We start from the raw sequence: 22,131 nt of genomic DNA, 5'->3' as shown, positions 1-22,131 counted from the left end.
CCTCATTTCCTTCAGGTCACACTTTATCTACAATGGATTTGGCTAGTTGAATAAAAATACCTGTTAAAGGAGAGAAAGTTCCCATCAAAGCTGTTGAAATCTGATTTCATTTCAGATTCTAGAACTAATGTTGTTTTTTGTTTAAATAGATTTTGTCTGTCAATTTCCAGACCTGCTGTGCCATCAGCCTGTATGGACTGCTGTGGTCAACACGGGGGTTGTAGCAGCAAATTTTATTATGGACTGGTAATTGAATTGAACAGGTTTACATTTGAATAGATTTACTACATCATGATCTCTGACATACTGCATGGGACTGAAATCCCTCTCCATCCATAAAGATACATTTAAGACAGTATCATTCTCTCCAGGCTTAGAAAGCAAGTCTTGAACCAAGGAGATGGCCAAACATAATTGTGCATTTATATGCAGGGTACCATGCAATATTTCACTGCATTTTTTAAGTACAGAAGAAAAACAATATTCCATATTTACTCATAACCATCCCATCCTTTTGATTTGGTGGTTGTGGGAGGTGGGGGGAGGTGTTAAAGAACTGATATTTTGCCATCGAAGTGGGCATTAAGAAGTAAAGGAAAATAAATTATTATTTGAGTATATCAGCAACAGCAGCAATTCCCTAGAAAACAGATACTTGCTTGATAACAGCAATTGAAGAGGTGTGAATTATAGATAAGCACTGCCCCATTCACTTTCATCAACAATGTTTAATTAAACACAGTTCACACCTCTTCATTCACTCTTACTGCCCTTCAGGACTGTTCCTGCTAGAAATCACAATGGAAAAAAATAGTTAAGGAAAAATATCTTCTTTAAACCTGGAAAAACAAATGGTGTGTAAATTATAGCAGTAAATCAAGCTAATAAAAAATTACATATTCCTAGAATTCGAGAAGTGTCTCCATGTAATTCAGTATTTCAAAATAAAACCTAAATCTAGATCAATACCACATCAATACAAACTGTTCATTCTTGTATTAGTTTTAGAACTTCTTAAAAATGGATTTGCTTTTGAAAAATAATCATTCCTCAACTTTCAAGGGTTTGAAATCACTCAATTCTTTTTGATTGAGCATAAGTTTAGTTTGAGTCTCTACAACGAAACTAAGTGGCAACATAAATATAATTAAGGCCAGAAATTGACTGTCAATCACTGATCACTAACTTTCAGAAATATGTTTTGTTTGTTACTCTGCTATAGGGGTTAAAGCAATGGTTAAGATAAAGGACTCCACTTCACAAACGTAAGCTACCACCATCATCCTAACTGAAAGAAAAACTCTGTCATGTGGGTTGGGTGGTGGTTGTTTTAATTATATGTTTTCCTTTATCAAAATTGTCCTTCTGGCAACTTCACGTAAGTTTTCTCTAGCAAGAACCACCTAATCTGTCTTTTCCACTGTCATATCACTGGAGCCTGGAACAGTGCCTGGAATATGGGAAGACCTTAGTACATATTCAGCAAATGGATTACAAACATAAAACATGTTAACTCTGAAAAATCCTAAAAGGGTCAAAGGCTATACCGTAAAAAGTACCCCATCCTCATTTTCATTCACCAATGTGACACTGTTACCAATCTTTAGGTATCCTTCCTTCCTTCTACTTCTCCATGTATACACATGTGTATATCCATCACAGTGTGTACAATGTCTGCCAGCCATTCTCCTTTCCATCTCTCTCTACATACATATATATATATATGTATACACACACACATTCCCATACATACACACACAGGCACATATATAATGAATCATACTATTAAAAAACTTGTTCTTATATATTATTTACTTAGTAATGTATCTTGGTCATCTTTTTGTAAAACTTTATCATAACATTATACACTTCTTTGTTTATAGCTCTTTCTCAAGGGAAGAGCAAAGTTGAAGACTAGAAGAATTTAAGAGGGTCTTCTTTGTTCCTATTTGATAAGTAAAAGTCAGAGAAATACGATGTGAATTCCATATATCCAAACATAATCTGATCCACTCATCTTCCTATAATATTGTTCACAGTAAAAATCTTGAAAGAAGAACAAATCAGGAAAAATTATGACACCACGTGACGGCACTCACTCATTTACACTCTGATTCACTGTTGGTGAATTAATATGTGAGCCTATTTGGATTTAAAAGTTAAAAAATAGGGGATCTCACCGCCAGTACTCGTGGCCGAGTGGTTAAGGCGATGGACTAGAAAAATAGGGGATCTCTAGTAAGAACAAAATATAATAATAGGACAAGCCCCAGAAACAAAGCATAGTTCTGTGATGCAACAGAAGTTATACATTTAAATATTTAATGAATCTAATTTTCTGTTCAAACATTAATTACCAACATTTCATTGTGTTACTTTATAAAACTGTGTTCATTTCAAACCTGGTGAATTTTCTGAAGAAAAGGAAACAGAAAATTCTAAATGCAGCATGTAAAAATGGACATTTACAAACACACACACAAGTACAGCAATGCGTAAAAGAACAAAAACTGAATCACAGACCTCACAAAGTAAAGAAAACATTTTATCCATCTCCAAGCTAACATGTGAGTTTCGCTAGAAATGCTGAAATATACAAATATTTCAGGACCTTTGACATGTGTGGAATAGTTAAGCGGCATCTAGAATCAATGGGCTCAGTTCCTGGCTCCACCAATTATAAACTGTGTGAGCTTAAGCAATTTGTTTAGCACAGAATACATGTCACTGTTACTATTTTATGTTTGTTGTTGTTATCCCCAACTGAAAGCAAATAGAAAGCAATTTTAATATCATATTTCAAGCCATTTGTAATAGAAAATAAACTCTAAAAGATAAGGTTGGGAAAGAATAAAGAGTGCTTTAAATCCAAGATTAATTAAAACAAACAAACAAACAAAAAAACACTCTCTGCAAACCCAGTAATGAGAAGAAAACTAAAAATTCAATGGCAGTAGCCTCTTGGTTTGTCTTTATCCTTTGCTTTCTGCAAATTGTAAAGAAGAAAAAAGCACTACGGTCAAGCATACCTGGTGTGTTTGGCTGTACATCTGCTTCTCCTACCTTGTCCCGTCCTGTCAATGTCAAGTGGTTAGCCATAAGTTATCAGAAAGTTCAGGTATAAAGGAGTATTCTGCCATCAGAGTCAGAGTACTTACTGTTACCTCATCTTTTTCTGGTTTCTCTAAAATTGGTGGAATTTTTTGCCTCCCATCCCCACACCAAAATCAAAAGCTCAGGGGCACTAGAAAAGAGCCTTACCTTCTTTCAGCATGCCCACTTTTAAACACTTCATGAAGCGGCAAGCCTGGCAGGATTTACGTCTGCGCTTTGTGATTTCACATTCATTCGTGGCAGGGCAGCTGTATTCTATATTGCCTACAACACAAGTTTGAAGAAAAGTTGTCAGATTTGCAAGATCCAGAAAACATTAGCATCCCAAAGGCAATGTCAACTCTATTATTCTTACTCCCCCCAACCCCGAAAAATGTCACATGAGACTCAACAGAAATGTCACAAATACCAAGCTAGATGTTCTGCTATAATCACAAAAGATACGTGGGGCAAGGAGAACACACATGGCAAAATGCTTCAATAGATGAACTTTAAAATTAGTCTTCAAAACATTATGCTGAGTCCACCCATGCAAAGGAAGAGTCTTCCAGAATCTTGTGATCCAAAAGAAATTTCAAAATAGAGTATGTTCATGAAAACACAAATATGAAAACCAGATTCTTGGATTGCCAATCCTGGATTTATTCTGTTTCCTAATACTTTGGTGCATCAGGCTTCTTGTCTTTCTGACATTGAACAATATAAACTTCACTGTGGAAAATGGTATGTAAACAAATCTGGGATGTTATAGTAAGCTCCTAGAGGGTAGGGACAGAAATTACATAGTTGTTGCTTTAGCACTTACCAGAGCCTTACAACACAATTCTGTGCTTGGTAAATGCTTCCTGATGATGGCGATGATAATGAAGATGATGGTCATCATCATTATCATCATCATCATCATCATGATATGTGTTACATAATTTGCATAATTAATTCCAAACACTGAAGTTCCCTGATGTTAGACTAAAGAATAAATTGCTATGAAATTATATATTTTTAATATTAGACTTTGTATCACTTATGGTAGTACCTACATATTTAAAATGGTAACTAAGAAACCAGAAGAAGATCCAAACTAAATTTTTTTTTCAATTAGTACCAATGACAGTGTGTGGGATGTACTCTGGGGCTGCCTACAGCTTTGTAAAGAAGCTGCCTTTAAAATAAAGCTTTTCTTCCCTATCAGCTCTGTCACATAGTGCTTGAAGGTCTTTCGTTACTTCCTAACCCTTTCCCCTTGTGATTAAGTGCATTAGTATCTTAATGAAAATGCATTCTGTTTATTGCCCTCTTGGGAAGGGGGAGGTCATCACACCAAATGCATAAATTGTCATCAGCGACGGTCCGAGCATAATTGCAATTTTGCTGCTCCATGTTTGCAATACTCAGGGTCCATCCAAGTCCCCTGAAACATGCGCAGATTCTAGTAATTAGCATAGAGTCTGCCTGGGACCACAGCATTGATGAAATATTTCAGAGTTAATCACACTTTGTAAACACTGATTTATATTGACTACCTTTCTTCAGACTGATGTCTCCTCATTAAATACCACATTAGTGGATTGCAGGGTAGTACAAAGACTCAACTACTCAGCAACTGCTAATTCAACAGGAGGTAATATCTAACCACTTATAACTACTGAAAACTGGTTAAGTATGCATGACTTGAAAGAAACACATTATAATTTCAGATAGCCTATCAAAATTGCCTAAATTAGCATTCTAATTCAGGGCATTTATAATAATAAAAGCAACTACTTTTTAACAGGAGGTTAAATAATAAGAGTAATATTAATTGCATCAACAGAAGTATATACCATCACCTTCCTTGGATGATATTACTGATGGCTATACTCTTAGAAAACCAAGGATAAGTCAAAGAAACCAGAGTGGCTGGGTCACAGTTAAGAATAAAAGTATTTATAATCTGAACTTTAGATGAAACATTCTTCACTGCAGAGTTTCTTTAACCATTTCTGAATATTTATTTGGCATCAAAAGAGTTTTGCTAGTAATTTTCTAAGGGTTAATTAGTATCCTTCCAACCTGTACGGCTCCCCCTATATTTACTTAAAAAGAAACAGGTCTTTGCTGTCTTAGGAAGGACTGAACAGTGACTGGTTAAAAGGAACAGAAAGAAAGAGGAAAAAAAAGTTTGCCAAACAGCATTCTTTTCCTTTTTTCTGCCTGAAAAGTCAGTATGAAGTAACACTTTCATCACTTCCCTTATCAAGGTATGAGTGCTAGTCCTACCCACCTTTAACCCAGTGCTAAAAACTTCTACCAGGATGATCCACTGCCACAAACATAATCATCATTCTTTTCAAACCTGTTCCACTTCCTCTTTGAAAACTGTATCCCCATCCTTCATATCAACAAACTTCTGACAAGAATGCACATCAGGCATGTGTGAGCTCACACCTGGACTATGGCAGTTATCCCCTCCCTGGGCTTTTTGCCTCCGTCCTGACCCACTCTAATCCACGCGGCATACCGCTGTCATCTTCCTCTCCCCAGGACTGCTTTGATCATGTCATTACGCTGATTTCAAAAAATCAATAGAATTATTTGCCTTTCTGGATGAAATATAAACCATAAGGCTTACAAACAGGGTCTTCTCCCAGCCTTTCATTTACTTTTCCAGCAATATTGCAATTGTTACCTGACATGAACTTTTTGAGGCAGCCAATTTGATTTATTCATTTTTTGCTAAGTGTCCTTCAAACTTTCCTCTGAGAATTATCTATCTTTGCCACTTTTTCTACTTAAAATATTTCCAAGGCTCCTTGTTCAAGCCCAACTCCATTCCAATCTTTCATGAAAACTTCTCTGACTATCCCAGAATATGATTTCTTGGTTTTCATATCTTTTCAGGTACTCTCATCATATCCAGACAGACCATATTTTGTTATACCTTTCACACACATATTACCCATTGGATGGTAAGACACTAGAGGACAATGGACATTTTTTATGCAGTATAAAAACCATCCAAGCTGGGCACAGTGGCTCACGCCTGTAATTCCAACACTTTGGGAGGCCAGGTGTGGTGGTGCATGCCTGTAATCCCAGCTACGTGGGAGGCTGAGGCAGGCGAATCACTTGAACCCAGGAGATGGAGGTTGCAGTGAGCCATTGCACTCCAGCCTGGGCAACAAGAGCGAAACTCTGTCTCAAAAAAAAAAAAAAGTCTAGTTAATTTTTCAAAATTGTGAACAGTAGCTTTGACAAAAATGGAAAAAAGTATAGCAAAAGGGGAAAGATTATGCCAAAAAAAATTACAAAAGCTTCTGAGGAGTGAAGTGTGAATAAAAGAGGAAATCATAAAGGAAATTATATTATATGGGAAATAAAAATCCATACTGATATGAATAGAATAAAAATAAAAGAAAAAGAAAATAATACAGATAGATGGTGCTAAATGAGTTATATAATTTTTATCTTACTATATAATTCTTATTGGTATTGACAAAATGAGTGCTCTCAGAATTGGAGCTACATTGGAGAAAATATTTAGGATTGATTCAATAATAGTAGCTAAATCTATGAATGACTCATCTAGGAATAATTATGTAAAGATTTTAAATCTCTTCAAAAGGCAGAAGGGAATCTGTCAAATAACGATATGAGAGTTTTAGATCACATTTAAAGGACTCTGGTCTCCTTTTTATCCATTACATTCTATAATTCTTCAATGATAATAAGAAATGTAAAAGTAGGGGAGGTTTTCCTAGTGTGTTAGAATGAAGTGTTGAAGTAGGACCTCTGCATTATTCCTTGTTGAATCCTCAGTGCTAATCGATGAGCCAGGAGTTTTGTATTACGGCTGGTTTGGGATAGAGAGAGGTGGTTCCTGATATTAAGGAGTCCACCAAGAGGAGACAAGACGTATAAACAAACAATGCAGTTTAGTGGATGGTGTCATGGTTCAGGATGCAGTACTGGCATACTGGTAAGTACATACATTCCCACAAACACAGGGATTATGCTTGGGAAGATCAGCAAATTCTCCACTAGGAGCAAATGCTTGAACTATGCCATGAAAAGTAAAGAAATGACTACGTTGGGGTGAAGGAGGTAAAGGACTCTTCCCAGAGCGACAGCAAATACAACATATGTGTAAAAATTTCACCATGAATGAATGGAAGACATAGTGGTCCTAGTGTCTTCACAAACGATATATTTTCAGCTGAAGTGTACAGAAATTGTTTCTGATTAACTGGGTCCCTTTCACAAATATTTTTTTCAATAAAGTTGCCTTGATACATATGGATAACCTTGATTTCACTAAGTGACTCTGGTTTATATCTTGAAAAACAAGTCAACATCATTGTAAATAACTTATTTGCTGGAGGAAAACCTCTCTAATTTCCAAGCCCTCCCATTGAGTTACTCAGTTCATTGTTGTTGGCTATGATCACCCACCCAACAAAATCTTTGATCCATGTTAGAGTCTACAGAAATTGTGCCCTTGAAAAACCTTCCCTGGTGCTTTTTCTATTCAATAAAGAAAGGATTTTATCCTAAAAATGTGCTGCCCCAAGCACCTGGGTAACGATGTTACATCTATTTTAGTAATGGTTCAAAGACATTACTCCCAGTAGACCATATGATCTCTACGGGGCACTTGTTTTCCTTCCATTCTCTAAAGGTGGAAACTAGACAAAAATATTTCCAGTAGCAACTATGGGCACCTGGAATGTGAACACTGGATATTCACTCAGGAGGATGCAGAAGTTATTGTTCACAGCACAGGATTTTCATTTCAGACACGGAGTTTTCTTGGATTATAGCTTGCTATTTTCTGGGACACATTTGTTAGATGGCACCAGGGACTGAATTGGGCAGCTACTGATGACACGACTGGAATTTTCCCAGTTTTGTCAATAGCTAGGGAAGTGTGCTCTGCTTCAAAGGGAACCAAATCAACATGGAAGCTCTGGATTTTTAAACCAGGCTGACAAGAATGATAGAGCAATTTATAATATCTCCTGGCGGCTTTTCAGAAAGTCCTGGGCTCTGATTACTTATTTCAGAGTCTTTTGTACAATTAGTTTGCAGGCAATATAATTTTCTCACTTACTGCTTAATAGAATCTTGCAGCTAGCTGGCGGAGAGAATAACAGGGTGTATGTAAAACTCCAGCCTGGAGTGCCAGTGGATAATTTGTATATTCCTTTCAGTCACTTAATGGACTTTTACAGTTTGGCAGTGAAAGGGCTGAATGATGTAAATTAGCATGGCATCTCAAAATAAAAATATATGTCAAATCTTTATTCCTGAATCACATCACTCCCACATGGTAATGATACATTTGGATTTATGTAGTTCCTAAGACATGTCCTCTCTTTCATACATAGACATCACAATTGTAAAGCCGATTTGAAAGCATCTGTATATTTCTCGCAATTGTTTTAATTTTATTAACAGAACCAAATAGCTTGCAATGACCCACAGGGCACTCCAAGTGGGGTTTATTCAATTGTTTTTCAACATTAAGTGATTTAAAAATAATGGGATTTGCCTCAGTACACAATTACAGAGCACTGAAATCTTGCAGGCAATAATCTGTAGTATTTTTGTTTTAAATGCCCTAAAACATAAACAAGTAAGAAAGAAAGAAAACTCTGTCTTTATTGTATAGTAGCAAAGGTTTTTCCATTTTTACAGTGATCCAACTTTCCTTTTTTTCTTTGTTTTTCTTTCTTGTTTTCAATGGTTTGTTTCTAGCTATTCTGTGCTCATTTCCACCTGAAAAAGAAAATACTATCTATAGCTGAGATTCATATTATGGAATAGTAATTTATTCTATATACATAACTTTTTAAAAGTCATAATTACATCAATGAACACGTAAGTTAAGGGAGTTATATGTTTTTCAAAGAATGCATCAACAGTTCGACTTCAAATAAGTTATGTAGGAACACTACATCTGTTCTCAAGGGATTCCATCAAATACTTTTTGGTGCTTCCTTTAGAACTGCCACCAGAGCCACTTTACAAGGTATAAACAGGGATTGGGAGGCACTATATTATATCTCACTTTCACCCAAACGTATTGCCCTTTCCATTTTGACATCAAGCCAGATGATTTTTGTTCATTACTAAATTTTAAGTCTACCCTTAAAGGTCAATGATTTGCCATCACTGAAGCTATTGTGAGACTCTGTTTCAGGCTCTAAAAGAGGATTTCCAAAAATACTACTAGAAATGGGTAGTATCACTCTACTAATGGGACCCCAGACCACCTGCCAGGTGAGGTTGTGGCATACTGAAGCGGGAGGAGAGAAGCATCACATCAGGTTAATAGTTAGAGCTGACTCTTATCAAAGCAATTTCACACACAGGAGTGTGCCCAAGTCTCATACTCTTTGCCTCTGAACTGTCTCTCTACCCCATAAAAAACGAGGTGGGGAACAGGAAGGTATAGACAAGATCTTTTGCTAGTTGATTCTTTAGCATTCTATAAGATTAAATTCTGACAATCATAAATGTAGTATATAAGAGGCATACAGCATAGCGGCGCAAATTGCTGCATTTTCAAGGTGAAACTCAAGCCTCACTCCCAAATAGAAATGGACGATGCTTTGCCCTTAAGGGAGAAAGACTGGAAGAATATTCACAAGCAGGCAATGTCTAGTGACTGGAGATCACACACTCTGGTTTCATCCTACAGTGTCCTATGTTTGGGAGAGTCACCAAGGCTACTGTCTGTGCCAGTTCTGGCCACTCCCTGTGCAACATTTCTAACAATAAGATTCTATTCCTCCACTGTATTGAATGAAAAATGCTTAGCACTTAAAAATGCTAAAAAATGAGAACAAATTACTTAGCCTTGATTTTTTTCCAGTTTTTAAAAAAACTACATCTTCTCTCAGGTTCCCCTAAATTTGTAAATATGGGCATTCTTTTATCACTTTAATTCTTTTTTTTTTTTTTTTTTTTTTTTTGAGACGGAGTCTCGCTCTGTAGCCCAGGCTGGAGTGCAGTGGCCGGATCTCAGCTCACTGCAAGCTCCGCCTCCCGGGTTCACGCCATTCTCCGGCCTCAGCCTCCCGAGTAGCTGGGACTACAGGCGCCTGCCACCTCGCCCGGCTAGTTTTTTGTATTTCTTAGTAGAGACGGGGTTTCACCGTGTTAGCCAGGATGGTCTCGATCTCCTGACCTGGTGATCCGCCCGTCTCGGCCTCCCAAAGTGCTGGGATTACAGGCTTGAGCCACCGCGCCCGGCCTTATCACTTTAATTCTACAACTATCAACTAAACATTAGACATTGTGCATGTTCATTTTAGGACAATTTTATTATTATTATACTTTAAGTTGTAGGGTACATGTGCACAATGTGCAGGTTTGTTACATATGTAGACATGTGCCACGTTGGTGTGCTGCACCCATTAACTCATCATTTACATTAGGTATATCTTCTAATGCTATCCCTCCCCCTTCCCCCTACCCCATGACAGGCCCCGGTGTGTGATGTTCTCCTTCCTGTGTCCAAGTGTTCTCATCATTCAATTCCCACCTATGAGTGAGAACACGTGGTGTTTGGTTTTTAGGACAAAATTTTTGTATGTCCATTCTATGTCCATCTTTAGTATGTTACTTTGCGTATAGTTAAGAAAAATGTCTGAGGAGGAATGTGTGACAGGAGGGGAGGAGAAAAGAAAGAAAGGTCAGGAGCTGTGGCTCACTCCTGTAATCCCAGCACTTTGGAAGGCCAAGGCAGGTGGATCACCTGAGGTCAGGAGTTCAAAACCAGCTTGGCCAACATGGCGAAACTCCATCTCTACTAAAAATACAGAGAAAAAAAAAAAAAAAAAAAAAAGCCAAGTATGGTGGTGCACGCCTGTAATCCCAGCTACTCAGGAGGCTGGGGCAGGATAATCACTTGAAACCAGAAGGCGGAGGTTGGAGTGAGCTGAAATCATGCCAGTGCACTCCAGCCTGGGTGACAGAGCAAGACTCCACCTCAAGAAGAGAAAAGAAAAGAAAAAAGAAAAGAAAAGGGAAGGGAAGGGAAGGGAAGGGAAGGGAAGGGAAGGGAAGGGAAGAGAAGGGGGGAGGGGAGGAGGAGGGAGAGGGGAGGGAGGGAAGGGAGCAGGGGGAAGGGGAGGAGAGGAGAGGAGAGGAGAGGAGAGGAGAGGAGAGGAGAGATGCAAACCTAGGTTCAAATTCCAGCTCTACCATTTTACTGGCTGTGTGAACTTGAACCAGTTGCCTTTGTTACCCACAGTTTGCTAAAGTACAAAAAGAGAAATAATCATATCTGCTTTATAACTTTGTAAGAATTACATGAAATGAAGGTATTAAGATCATATACATACGGTTTTGATCCCTTTTCTGAGGAAAAAGGAGAGAACTGTCTTAAGATCCCATTTATTGTTATTTATCTTGAATCCTAAGGCTTTAATCTCCAGTTTGCAAATATTATAAAATAAAATAACCTTCCTCAGATTTATGCAAGGGTGTGAAAATGAATACGCCATTCACTCAGAGACACTGAAAGTAGATTTTGTCCTTTCAACACTTCTAGGGAGAGCATTTAGCTATGTTTTACACATATTGAGAAGGAAAGGAAGACAGTTGTTCTTGAAAGTACCAAAATGTCTGAGAAGTGAGTTTCTGAGGCATCAACTACATCTGCTCATGAACACTTCCTGTCTCTACCTTGGAGCACACACAGTGCCTGTCGCTGAGTATGATCTGATTAGAACAGAGGGCAAAGCATTTGCAAAGCTCTTCAAAAACCTTATTCCTGCCTTATCTCTTGCCACAGTCCCAGGTTGCCTTCTACCCCATCTCAACCCCACCCGCTTGTCTGAAACCTACATGGCATTACTGGAAGTTCCTAGAAAGCAGCATCCTTTCCCCCTGCTCCTCTCTATGTGCTGCTTCTATCATTTCTTCAGGGAGATGATTCCAGGGCTCCTAAGACTGAGTTAGGGGTCCTTGTGGATGTAACTAGTTCATCCCGCACTTACCTTTCAGATGAGTCCCTCTCTTAGCACTTAACGCACTTTATTATATGTGTCTGTGGAATTGCCCCCGTTCTGTCCCAACTGTATATTCTTTGAGGGCAGCATCTTATTCCCTTCAGAATCCTCTGTGTACAAGAGAGTGTCAGATCAAGTCAATGACCCATTGGAAACACTCATTTGTCAACTTAATTTTTAGTGAGTCTGTTATTCATTCCCCCATTTTAGTGTTTAGCCCCAAATTATTCATTAAAAATTTAGAATAAAAGTGTTAGCTATCCACCAAGAGTATATTATTTGGCATAAAACAACACAGACTTATAGGATATTTGATTTCAAAGAGATTCTAAATTCCAGCTGCTTCAGCCCCCTTGTTTTATGTAGAAGACCATAAAAGCAATAATATGTAATGACTTATCTATTATCACTAGAACCTATGATCGCTCCACACTCTTTCTAAGAATATGAGTTAGTTAACTGCAGAAATGAGACTAAAACTGAGATATCCCAACATCCAGTTCAATGGCCTTTAAATGCATCCACAAAAGCTAAGATATCAATACCTAACAACAGGATAATAACAAACACTAAGACTCTCAGGTACTCTTTGATGTGCTTTACATTATGAACTCCCATTTTGTGATTAGAGATTTAAGGCAGAGAGAGAATAAGGTAACATACCCAGAATCATATCGCTAACAAGCGCTAGAACCAGGATTTGAACCCAGGCAACCTGGATCCAAAGTTTGTGCTCTTAAATCTGAGGCAATGCTGCCTAACTCTAATCTTTTAAAAGTAATTAATTAAATGTTGTTAAGAATAGAAATAAAAACGAAAGTTTCATCTTCTGAAAAAGCACTCTGCATAGCTGTTGCTGTTGCTATTGTTACCAGTCAGAAAGGAAATGTTGATGCCTGACATAGGAGCCTGAGAGTGATAGGTTCAGGGTGGATCTTGGCATTGTCTTTTGCTGTTGTCAGACTTATGGTGTAAGGGCAGCTGTGGGATAGGATAGGGTTGCTTTCAGAGAACAGAATCTCTCAACACCTCAAAAAGAAATCCCTCAACTTGTCTCTGTACCAGTATGGTTGGTGGCCGGTTTAATTCCACAGAAACCAAACAGAGCATGTCACCAAAGCAACAGGTGTCAGGGTGTACACAATGCATTTTAACAATCCCAAAATAATATTCTTGTTCATGATGGAAAAAAAAAAGTAATCCATAATCATGAGGGTGTGTTCTGAAATACGTTTAAAAAGGACTGGTAAGTGTATAATAAAAATACACTAGTGAAAATGATGGAGAATATAAACGTCTCTCATCCAAGGACTAAAGAAATTCAATGTTTTTAGTTCTGATATAATGATGTCTCCTTGTAAAAGGCAACTGTTTTTTACAGTGTAAAATGCATATCCTACATGATGTGTACAGTCTCTTCTTCTTAGTTTTTAAGCTCTTACAGTACACAGATCATGTCATAGAAGTCCTTATAAAAGAGCTCAAAGGTGACCACTGCCACAAGAAATATATAATATCTGAGCTGACCACAACTTCCAAATTTGCTGTGCTCTATATCTAACATCGATTTTTACATGTTCTTCTTCTACCTGTGAATTTTAAATAACCTTGATGCAAGTCTGCCTATCTGCCTTTCAAAACATGCAACAACAACAAAAGGCTTGTTAATAAAATATTCTTGGAAAATAAAGCAATGCTAATTACATCTAATGCATTCACTATCTTTGGATAGAAACGGTTTCAATGTGTACATTTTACGGTGACTTTTGCAGACTGGTACAAGTTCATATGACCAGTTAGAGACATTTGGATCATACCCTGTATGACAAAAGCAGTTGATTCTTAAATAGAAATTTTACTTCTTGAGATTTCCCTTCTACCTTGAACAAGTATAACCTTTTCTAATACCATCCCGAAGTGCTTCTGTTCTTGGATGCTATCAACGTGCCCAAAGTTTGTCAGAAAAGAAAAAATGGAATTAGAGTTTGCTTTTAAGATCAAGTTCATATATTCAACAAATATCTGCATCCTCTAAAATTAATACTGATTTGGGGAACTCCTTCTTGACATAAGTAATGGTAATTGATCTGTGTGTAAGCTGTAGGAGGCAGTATAACATATGGATTACGAGCTAACATACTGGAGTCAAATTGGGCTGCCTCATTCTACCATTTTCCGTTTGACTTTGGAACAGCTCTTAAATTTGGAGTTACCTTCTTTATGAATGACAAGTGGATGGGTAATAATAATTGATACATTATGGGATTGCTATTAATATTAAGTAAGATGATGTATTTAAGATGCTTAGCAGAGTTCCTGACAGAGAGTGAGTATTGATTATAATATTAGCAATAATAACAGCATCATTACTGTATTCAGGGAAGGAATGCAGGAGAAAGAGCTAAGAGCGACTCAAGAAGTGCCCCAAGGTTGGTTCTCAGCGCAGAAGTAATGAAGTGCCAGTCAGAGAATTTCTTCTGGCCTTATGCTTGTCAGCCAAAAGACAAAGAACTGATATCTGAGTCAAAAGGCACTTTGTGAGAAGCAAAAGCGAACCAACCAACCAAAGAGTATGCCATGGACTCAGTCATAAAAGAAGGTAAAACATTCAAAAAACAGTAATTACCCCAAGGGTCAGGGAACTCAGACAGGGCTGCTGGCTGGATTAAGAGAAAGACGAGGAAAGCCCAGAAAACAATGGAAGCTCCTGGCATGTAGTCTGTATCTGAAGTTTAAAATAAAATCTGTATACCTGAACTGTCTGCTGTGTTAGAGATTTCAGATAAGTGCCTTGCATCTCCCTACAAAGAGTAAGAAAGAGAAGTATAGAGGACAATTGAGCAGGGAGAGCTGGGGGAGTTCCTGTTTGATGATTGTCAAGGGACATAGGGTAAAAATGCCTCCTTCACTGTGGGATATTTGTTTAACTCTAACTCTTCCACAGAAGAGCAGGGGTTTGGTTGGCAAGCTTTTCGGAAAGGCCCAGATTGTACATATTTTTGTCTTTGCGGGTCATTCAATCTCTGCTGTGACTCCTTAACTCAGCTGCTGTAGCACAAAAGCAGTCACAGGCTATACTAGAATAGGTGTGGCTATGTTCCAATAAAACTTTCTTTAGCAAAATGGATTTGGCCCGCAGGCCTTGGTTTAGCCATCTCTTGTCTAAACCATATGGACAAAAGGCTGCAATGACAAAAATACTTTACAGTCTATCATCCATTATTCCTTTCTCGCTCACGACTCTGTAAGGTAGTTTCCCCCAAGTTAGGCACAGAAACTTTTTAAAGAAATCTTTGTAAATTGATAATAACTGAGAAGAACAAATGGAAGAATCAGTTGGAAAACTTTTGCTCTAAGTATCACAAAATGCGAAATTGTTCTCCATATAAAACATGGGCGAAGCTCTCGGCACAGTGAGGTTTTTCCAAAAGCAGGAGGCACTTTGGGAGTAGTGAAGATGTTCTGGAGGCCAAAGCAGGGAGAAAAGGCACACTTGAGGACAACACATAGCGCTACATTCCTTCCTTTGAAGATTTTTGTGCTTATCTCTGATCGTCCTCAAATGGAAACTGTAAATAGTACACACTGAAAGGAAAATGGATATCAGAATGTAGATTTGGGATATGTATTCAGATTCATGCTAAAGGTACATTCAGATTTTCAGTTCTACATTCTAAATTAACAAAGATGTCCTTGAACTAAATAATCTCTCAGGAATATTCTTTCTAGTATCATTCAGAGACGCCCTTTCTTTAAGTCTGCTTGAGATAAAATGAGATTTAATTCCAAATAATATAGCAACTTTTTGTTAAAAATAAAGATTAAAAAAAATTTCTCCTTCTAACTAGCATTCATCATCATAAGAAGAAAAAAAGGCCAAGACCAACAACAACAACAGCAAAAAGGGATTGATTCTGAGCTTCCTTCTGGAGTGGTCACAAAGTTTATGCAAATGGACAACTATTCTCACATCAAAACAGGAGAGAAATAAGCCTCTTTCTTCCTAAAATAATTAATTAAAGAATACAGAAGTGTCATCAGTGGAGACAGATTTTTGAGATCAGTCTAAGACTAACAAACGAACATTGGGTGGAGAAATGAATGTCAGATGACAAAAATCCAGAGAACTGACACAGGAAACGGAAATGGTGGTGGCACTCAAGCGTTGTGCTCTCAAGCTTCACATTTAAGGGATTTCTAAAAATGAATTACAAAACGTTTAGGTATTTTTAAGACTTAGTTCTGACTGTCTCCTTTCTAAAAACCTTGACTATTATCTAATCGTAACATTAAGCATATTCTTAATTCCTCATTTTTATTCTAATAACTTAAACAATTTTGCCCATGGATTAAAATTCTCTCAAGAAAAATACAATCTAAAATCATTCAATCTTTTAAAAGCTTTTAAAATATACAAGGCAGTGTAATGAAAGGGTTAAGAGGACAGGCTATGGGTTCAAGATTTTGGGGACTCAGTTGTTCTTTGGGCAAATACTTCTCTGTGCCTCAAGTTCCACATCTATAAAAGAAGACAATATAATAATGATAAGACTGCCTACTTCATTGGGATGATAAAAGAAATAAGATAATTCATGTAAAGCATATAGAACAATGTGTGACACTTTGCAAAATCAAATATATTCATTATTATTATAAATTAAACTAATATATTTATTATTACTATTAATATTATTATAGGCCAACAAATTCTTCATCTAAAGGCATTGCATTAAGCTCAGGAATCTTAAAACAACTATGTACATTATCCATATATATAAGCCTAAGGTGATAAAATATTAGAACTTTGGTGTATTTATAAATTTGGTATATATATATAAAATCTCCCAAAAATATTTAAACATTCACCTCTGATCCTTTAGGATGGTCGCTACTGAAGGAAAAAAAAAAAAAAAAAAAAAAAAAACAGAAAATAACAAGCACTGAAAAGAATATGAAGAAATTGGAACCCTTGTGCTCTGTTGGTGGTAAAATAAAATGATACAGCTGCTCTAGAAAGCAGTATGGGAGTTCCTCTAAGAATTATAAATAGAATTACCATGTGATCCAGTAATTTCACTTATTGGTATATGTATATATCCAAAAGAATTAAAAATAGAATCTCAAACAAGTATTTGTACACCCATGTTCACTGCAGTAGTATTTATAATAGCCAAGAGATGGAAGCAACCTAAATGTCAGCCAAGAGATGAATGCACAAAGTAAACGTGGTCTATCCGTACAGTGGAATGTAGTAGTCCTCTGGTATTTGTGATTTCACTTTCAGCAGTTTCAGTTACCCAAAGTACAGTAGTACAGTAAAATATTTTGAGAGAGACACTATATTCACACAACTTTTAGTACTGTATATTGTTATAATTGTCCTATTTTAGTATTAGTTATTTTTGTTAATCTCTTACAGGGCCTAATCTATAAATTACACTTTATTATAGATATGTATGTATAGAAAAAAAAAAACCCCTCATCTCTATAGGGTTCAGTCCTATCCATAGTTTCAGGTATCCACTGGTGGTCTTGGTACACATCCCCTGCAGATAATGGGGGACTCTTGTATTATTCCATTTTTATAAAGAAATCCCGTCATGTACAGTGACATGAATGAACTTTGATGATACTATGCTAAGTGAAATAAGCCAGTGACAAAAAGACAAAGACGACATGATTCCACTTACACGAGATATCTAGAGCAGCCAAACTCATAGAAACAGAAAGAAGAATGGTGGGTAGCAGGGACTGGGGGAGGCAGAAATGAGGAGTTGTTTCATGAGTGCAGAGTTTACATCTAGCATGATGAAATACTAAAGACTCATAAGCTATTGCACAATCATGCACATACAGTTAACACTAATGTACTATACATTAAAAAATGATTAAGATGGTAAATTTTATGTTTTTTATCACAATCATTTTTTAAGTTTAATGTCGTTTATTTTAAATATCAGCAGATTAGCTTTTAAGTATAAAAGCTAAAATACTACACCAGCACCCTGTACCTAATTTTGAGCTTATGTGAAACTTTTTAAATTGTATAAATGAGCTCCAATGACTAGACCGTTACATCACTGAAGTCTCATTATCAGCAACTTTAAAAGAAAGTGAATTCATGTGGTTTATAACTTGAGTGAGTTAATGTGTTTTATAACTTCTAAGAAATTGTCTAAGTTTATCCAGTAATATATCAGGAAAACACATCAATGCCCTGGGCTTTACCAAAAAAAGAAAATAAAGTCCTGACCCATGACTTTACTCATGTCAAAATTCTGAACCCCACCCAGTCATACCTCACCAGTTGCCTAACAGCTTCCATAGTTTGACTTTCAACAAGAACTGATGTTACCTTTCTTATGGATTTAGCAAATCATATTGAGTCATATTCCCCCACAACGAGTTACTAAGCAAAAGTGACTCACATCAGTAGGAACCTCTGACAACACAACTCTCATCATTCATTTCTGTTTTCTTTTCTACATTTAGAGTGAACATTATGATATACCCTACCTGGCTTTACCCATAACCAATTCTGAGTTTACGGGAGGAATGGCTTTTATTGTATAATTATTTGAACATATGTACACAGACATGCATTGTGAGAAATATAAAGCACAAAGTATCATTCCTGTTGTTTTGCTCTCAAGCATTTAACATGGTGTTCGGTAGACTGGGGCTTTCTAACAGGGTCTGAAGCAACCTTATTTGTCATGACTTGGTTCTGGGTTAAGGGAGCACAAGGAGGAATGAAGGAAAGCTATCAGAGTACTAAGAAAGGCACTGATGTCTTTGTTTGGGAGTTTATCTTGTAATCAAAGAACTGCCTCCAGTACCTTCATCAAAACAAATAGTCATCAGATAATAGAGATTATGGATGGCATGTCCTCTGGGGAGAGTCCAGTGATCTGTAGGCAAAGAGTCAGCCACACCCGCTTCCTGAAAGTCCACTCACAAATGTAAAATTCTACCTTGCAAAAGGTAGAAAAGTCAATGGCGTTTTTATAAGAATTAATTGGAAGTGATCTGTGAGGTCTCTTAGACTGTAACATAAAAACAACACAAACCTCCTTCTCAACAGTTACTTGCTAGGAGAGCTCATAGACTTCACAGGTTGTAGTTTGGGGCAGGTTAAGAGAACTCCCCTCCCCCCACCAAAAAAAAATCACTGGAAGAAATGGCAATGCAAGGGCTTCTTTTCCATAAAAGAATGATTGAATCGGGAACAGGTACGTTTCAGTGGCCCAGACGGGTCAGGATAGGGGATGTTCCTACACTGGAACCAGAGAGGCACCGGGTCTTACGCCAGCTACACCCATAGTCGGCACCTGGAGGGCAGCTTTGCATCCATGCTGCTCCTTCTGAGGACACTAGCTCAGGAGAGCCATGGGGAATGGCTTTTATTTTCTGAGTGCAGAGGGTTTTATTAAAGGAAAAATAAATAAGAGTATAGGCTCTGATTAAGCATGCGTATGTAAAGAGAATTTATTCCAGAATTACATCCGTATTTTTTTGGATTCTAATATAGGCCACATCACACAGCAGAATCCATGAAATATGGGTTTATGTAACAGATACATTACACATTCGGTTAAAGTATAAAGATAGAACTAACTTTAGGACAGGTGCAGTGGCTTACGCCTGTAATCCCAGCACATTGGGAGGCCGAGGCGGGTGTATCATCAGAGGTCAGGAGTGAGAGACAATCCTGGTCAACATGGTGAAACCCTGTCTCTACTAAAAGTACAAAAATTAACCAGGCATGGTGGCATGTGCCTGTAATCCCAGCTACTCAGGAGGCTGAGGCAGGAGAATCACATGAACCCAGGAGGCAGAGGTTGCAGCGAGCCAAGATCACGCCATTGCACTCTAGCCCAGGCGACAGAGTGAGACTCCACCTCAAAAAAAAAAAAAAAAAAAAGATAGCACTAAGTTGAAAAACTATGAAAAAGCTTGTCCTTTTATTAAATGTAACTATCATGAATTAGTGATATTGCTACTACAAAATGTATTATTTTAAATAAATAAGACCAGGTGTGGTGGCTTATACCTGTAATCCCAGCACTTTGGGAGGCCAAGGCGGGCGGATCAACTGAAGTCAGAAGTTCGAGACCAGTGTGACTAACATGGTGAAACTCCGTCTCTACTAAAAAATACAAAAATTAGCTGGCGTAGTGGCTGGCCCCTGTAATCCCAGCTACTCAGGAGGCTGAGGCAGGAGAATAATTTGAACTCGGGAAGCAGAGGTTGCAGTGAGCCAAGATCACACCATTACACTCCAGCCCAGGTGACAGAGTGAGACTCTGTCTCAAAAAATAAACAAATAAATAAATATTTAATTTCACCAGAGGAATATGAAACACTTACTATCACTTCTTCCAAATCACTGTGAAGTAATAACAGAGACAGTAGGAAAGAAGGTTACCCTTTTGCAAATACATTGCTAGGAAAGTTAATTTTGTTAGCCTAATTTGACATGAGCTATAGTTGGGCATTAAAAGTTTTACTGCAAATTTGTGTACATCCTGAATGCCACTGGCATATACCTCTTACATGGGATAGGCTCTTATGTAGTGTCACCCAACAGGAAAATATACCCTACAAGTCAAAGCTAAAATGATGTGCCTATTTTAAATGACTTTTGGAATACAGTAACATAGGCCGGGCGCGGTGGCTCACGCCTGTAATCCCTGAATTTGATAGAGGATTGATGAAGAAACACAAAAAAATTAGCCGGCGCTGCGGGGCGGGATGCCTGTAGTCCCAGCTACTTGGGAGGCTGAGGTGCAGGAGAATGGCGGGACTGGAGGTGGAGCTTGCAGTGAGCCGAAAGATCGCTACCACTGCACTCCAGCCTGGGCTGGCTGTGGAGAAGACTCCGGCCAAAAAAAAAAAAAAAAAAAAAAAAAAAAAAAAAAAAAAAAGAAATACAGTAACATAATGTGTGTTTAATAAACATGTAAATGACAGCAGAGATTCTGTTTTCCTGCAAACTGGAGTTTCTAATATTTGAAGGACAAAAATCTAGTGAGAATCATTACATTTTATTATGTTTTTCTTTCCTTGATCAAAGATCAACCATGAAATGAAATCTCTGAAAATAATCACTCTGATTTTACACAACCCAAAGATCTTTTTTCATCAGCCACTCTGTTACTTTGTCTTAATTTACACCGATTCTGTTTCCTAATTAGCTAGCCAACACACACACACACTCACACACACATATATTCACACATATATATAATAGTGCTCACAGATGTGTAGTTCAAACAGGCTTGAAATATCCAAACAGAGAAAAGAGACTAGAAAATTCTGAAGAAGTAAAAATATTCTGAAAAGGGAAATAATAGACTAAAAAAAATCATCATGATAGAGACTGGGTTTCAATTTCATAAATGATATGTACACAAAACTGCCTAGGAAATCCTTTGGCGTAGAAATCTTGTTCATCAACATTGCCTACAAGGAAGATAAATAGGGTGTTTTGGTTTAGAAGTTGCCCAAACTATGACCAGCAGGTCAAATCCAGGTCTGGGCTTGTTTTTGAATGCCCTCAAGCTCAGAGTGTTTTTTAATATTTTTAAACAGTTTTAAAAAACAAAACAAAGAGTATGGAACAGAGAAGGCATGTGGCCCACAGATCCTAAGATATGTGATAACCTAAGATATTTAAACTAACTAATTTATTATTTGTGTCTTGAAAATGCCTGCTGACCAGTAGCTCTTTGACAACCTCAGAAGTATAACAATTTAGGTGACTCCCCAAGTCAGAACAAACCATGGAAAAGGAATCACTACTCATTTGTTCCAATAAGTGGTTCCAGTAAGTCAAAACCATAGAAAGAAAAACTAAATTATGCTGTTTTAGGACACAAATTCATACAGTACATCTTCACCAAAAAAGAAAGTCTGTAATACTAACTTTTACTATTAAAATAAACACTGAACCTAACAATTAAAATAGCAAGAGTAGAATGATACTTGTTATTTATAATTTGGCAATATTAATGCATTT

At 37.4% G+C, this 22,131-nt stretch overlaps 1 protein-coding gene across 15 annotated transcripts in view; it reads right to left on the bottom strand.

The window, feature by feature from the left end:
* Positions 1-22,131, bottom strand: part of ESRRG (estrogen related receptor gamma) — a 640,719-nt gene that overhangs the window by 148,874 nt on the left and 469,714 nt on the right. For all 15 annotated transcript variants that reach the window (XM_021931684.2, XM_003893108.5, XM_021931566.2 and 12 more), the window contains one exon: positions 3,262-3,378. In XM_021931684.2, the coding sequence (XP_021787376.1) occupies positions 3,262-3,378 (117 nt within the window). The remainder of the gene's footprint in view (positions 1-3,261; positions 3,379-22,131) is intronic.

The sequence above is a fragment of the Papio anubis genome, chromosome 1 (genome assembly GCF_008728515.1).
Source record: "Papio anubis isolate 15944 chromosome 1, Panubis1.0, whole genome shotgun sequence".
In the NCBI taxonomy this organism is placed as follows: domain Eukaryota; kingdom Metazoa; phylum Chordata; class Mammalia; order Primates; family Cercopithecidae; genus Papio; species Papio anubis.
The sequence above is the reverse complement of the archived record's forward strand: the minus strand, read 5'-3'. Positions and strand labels throughout refer to the sequence as shown.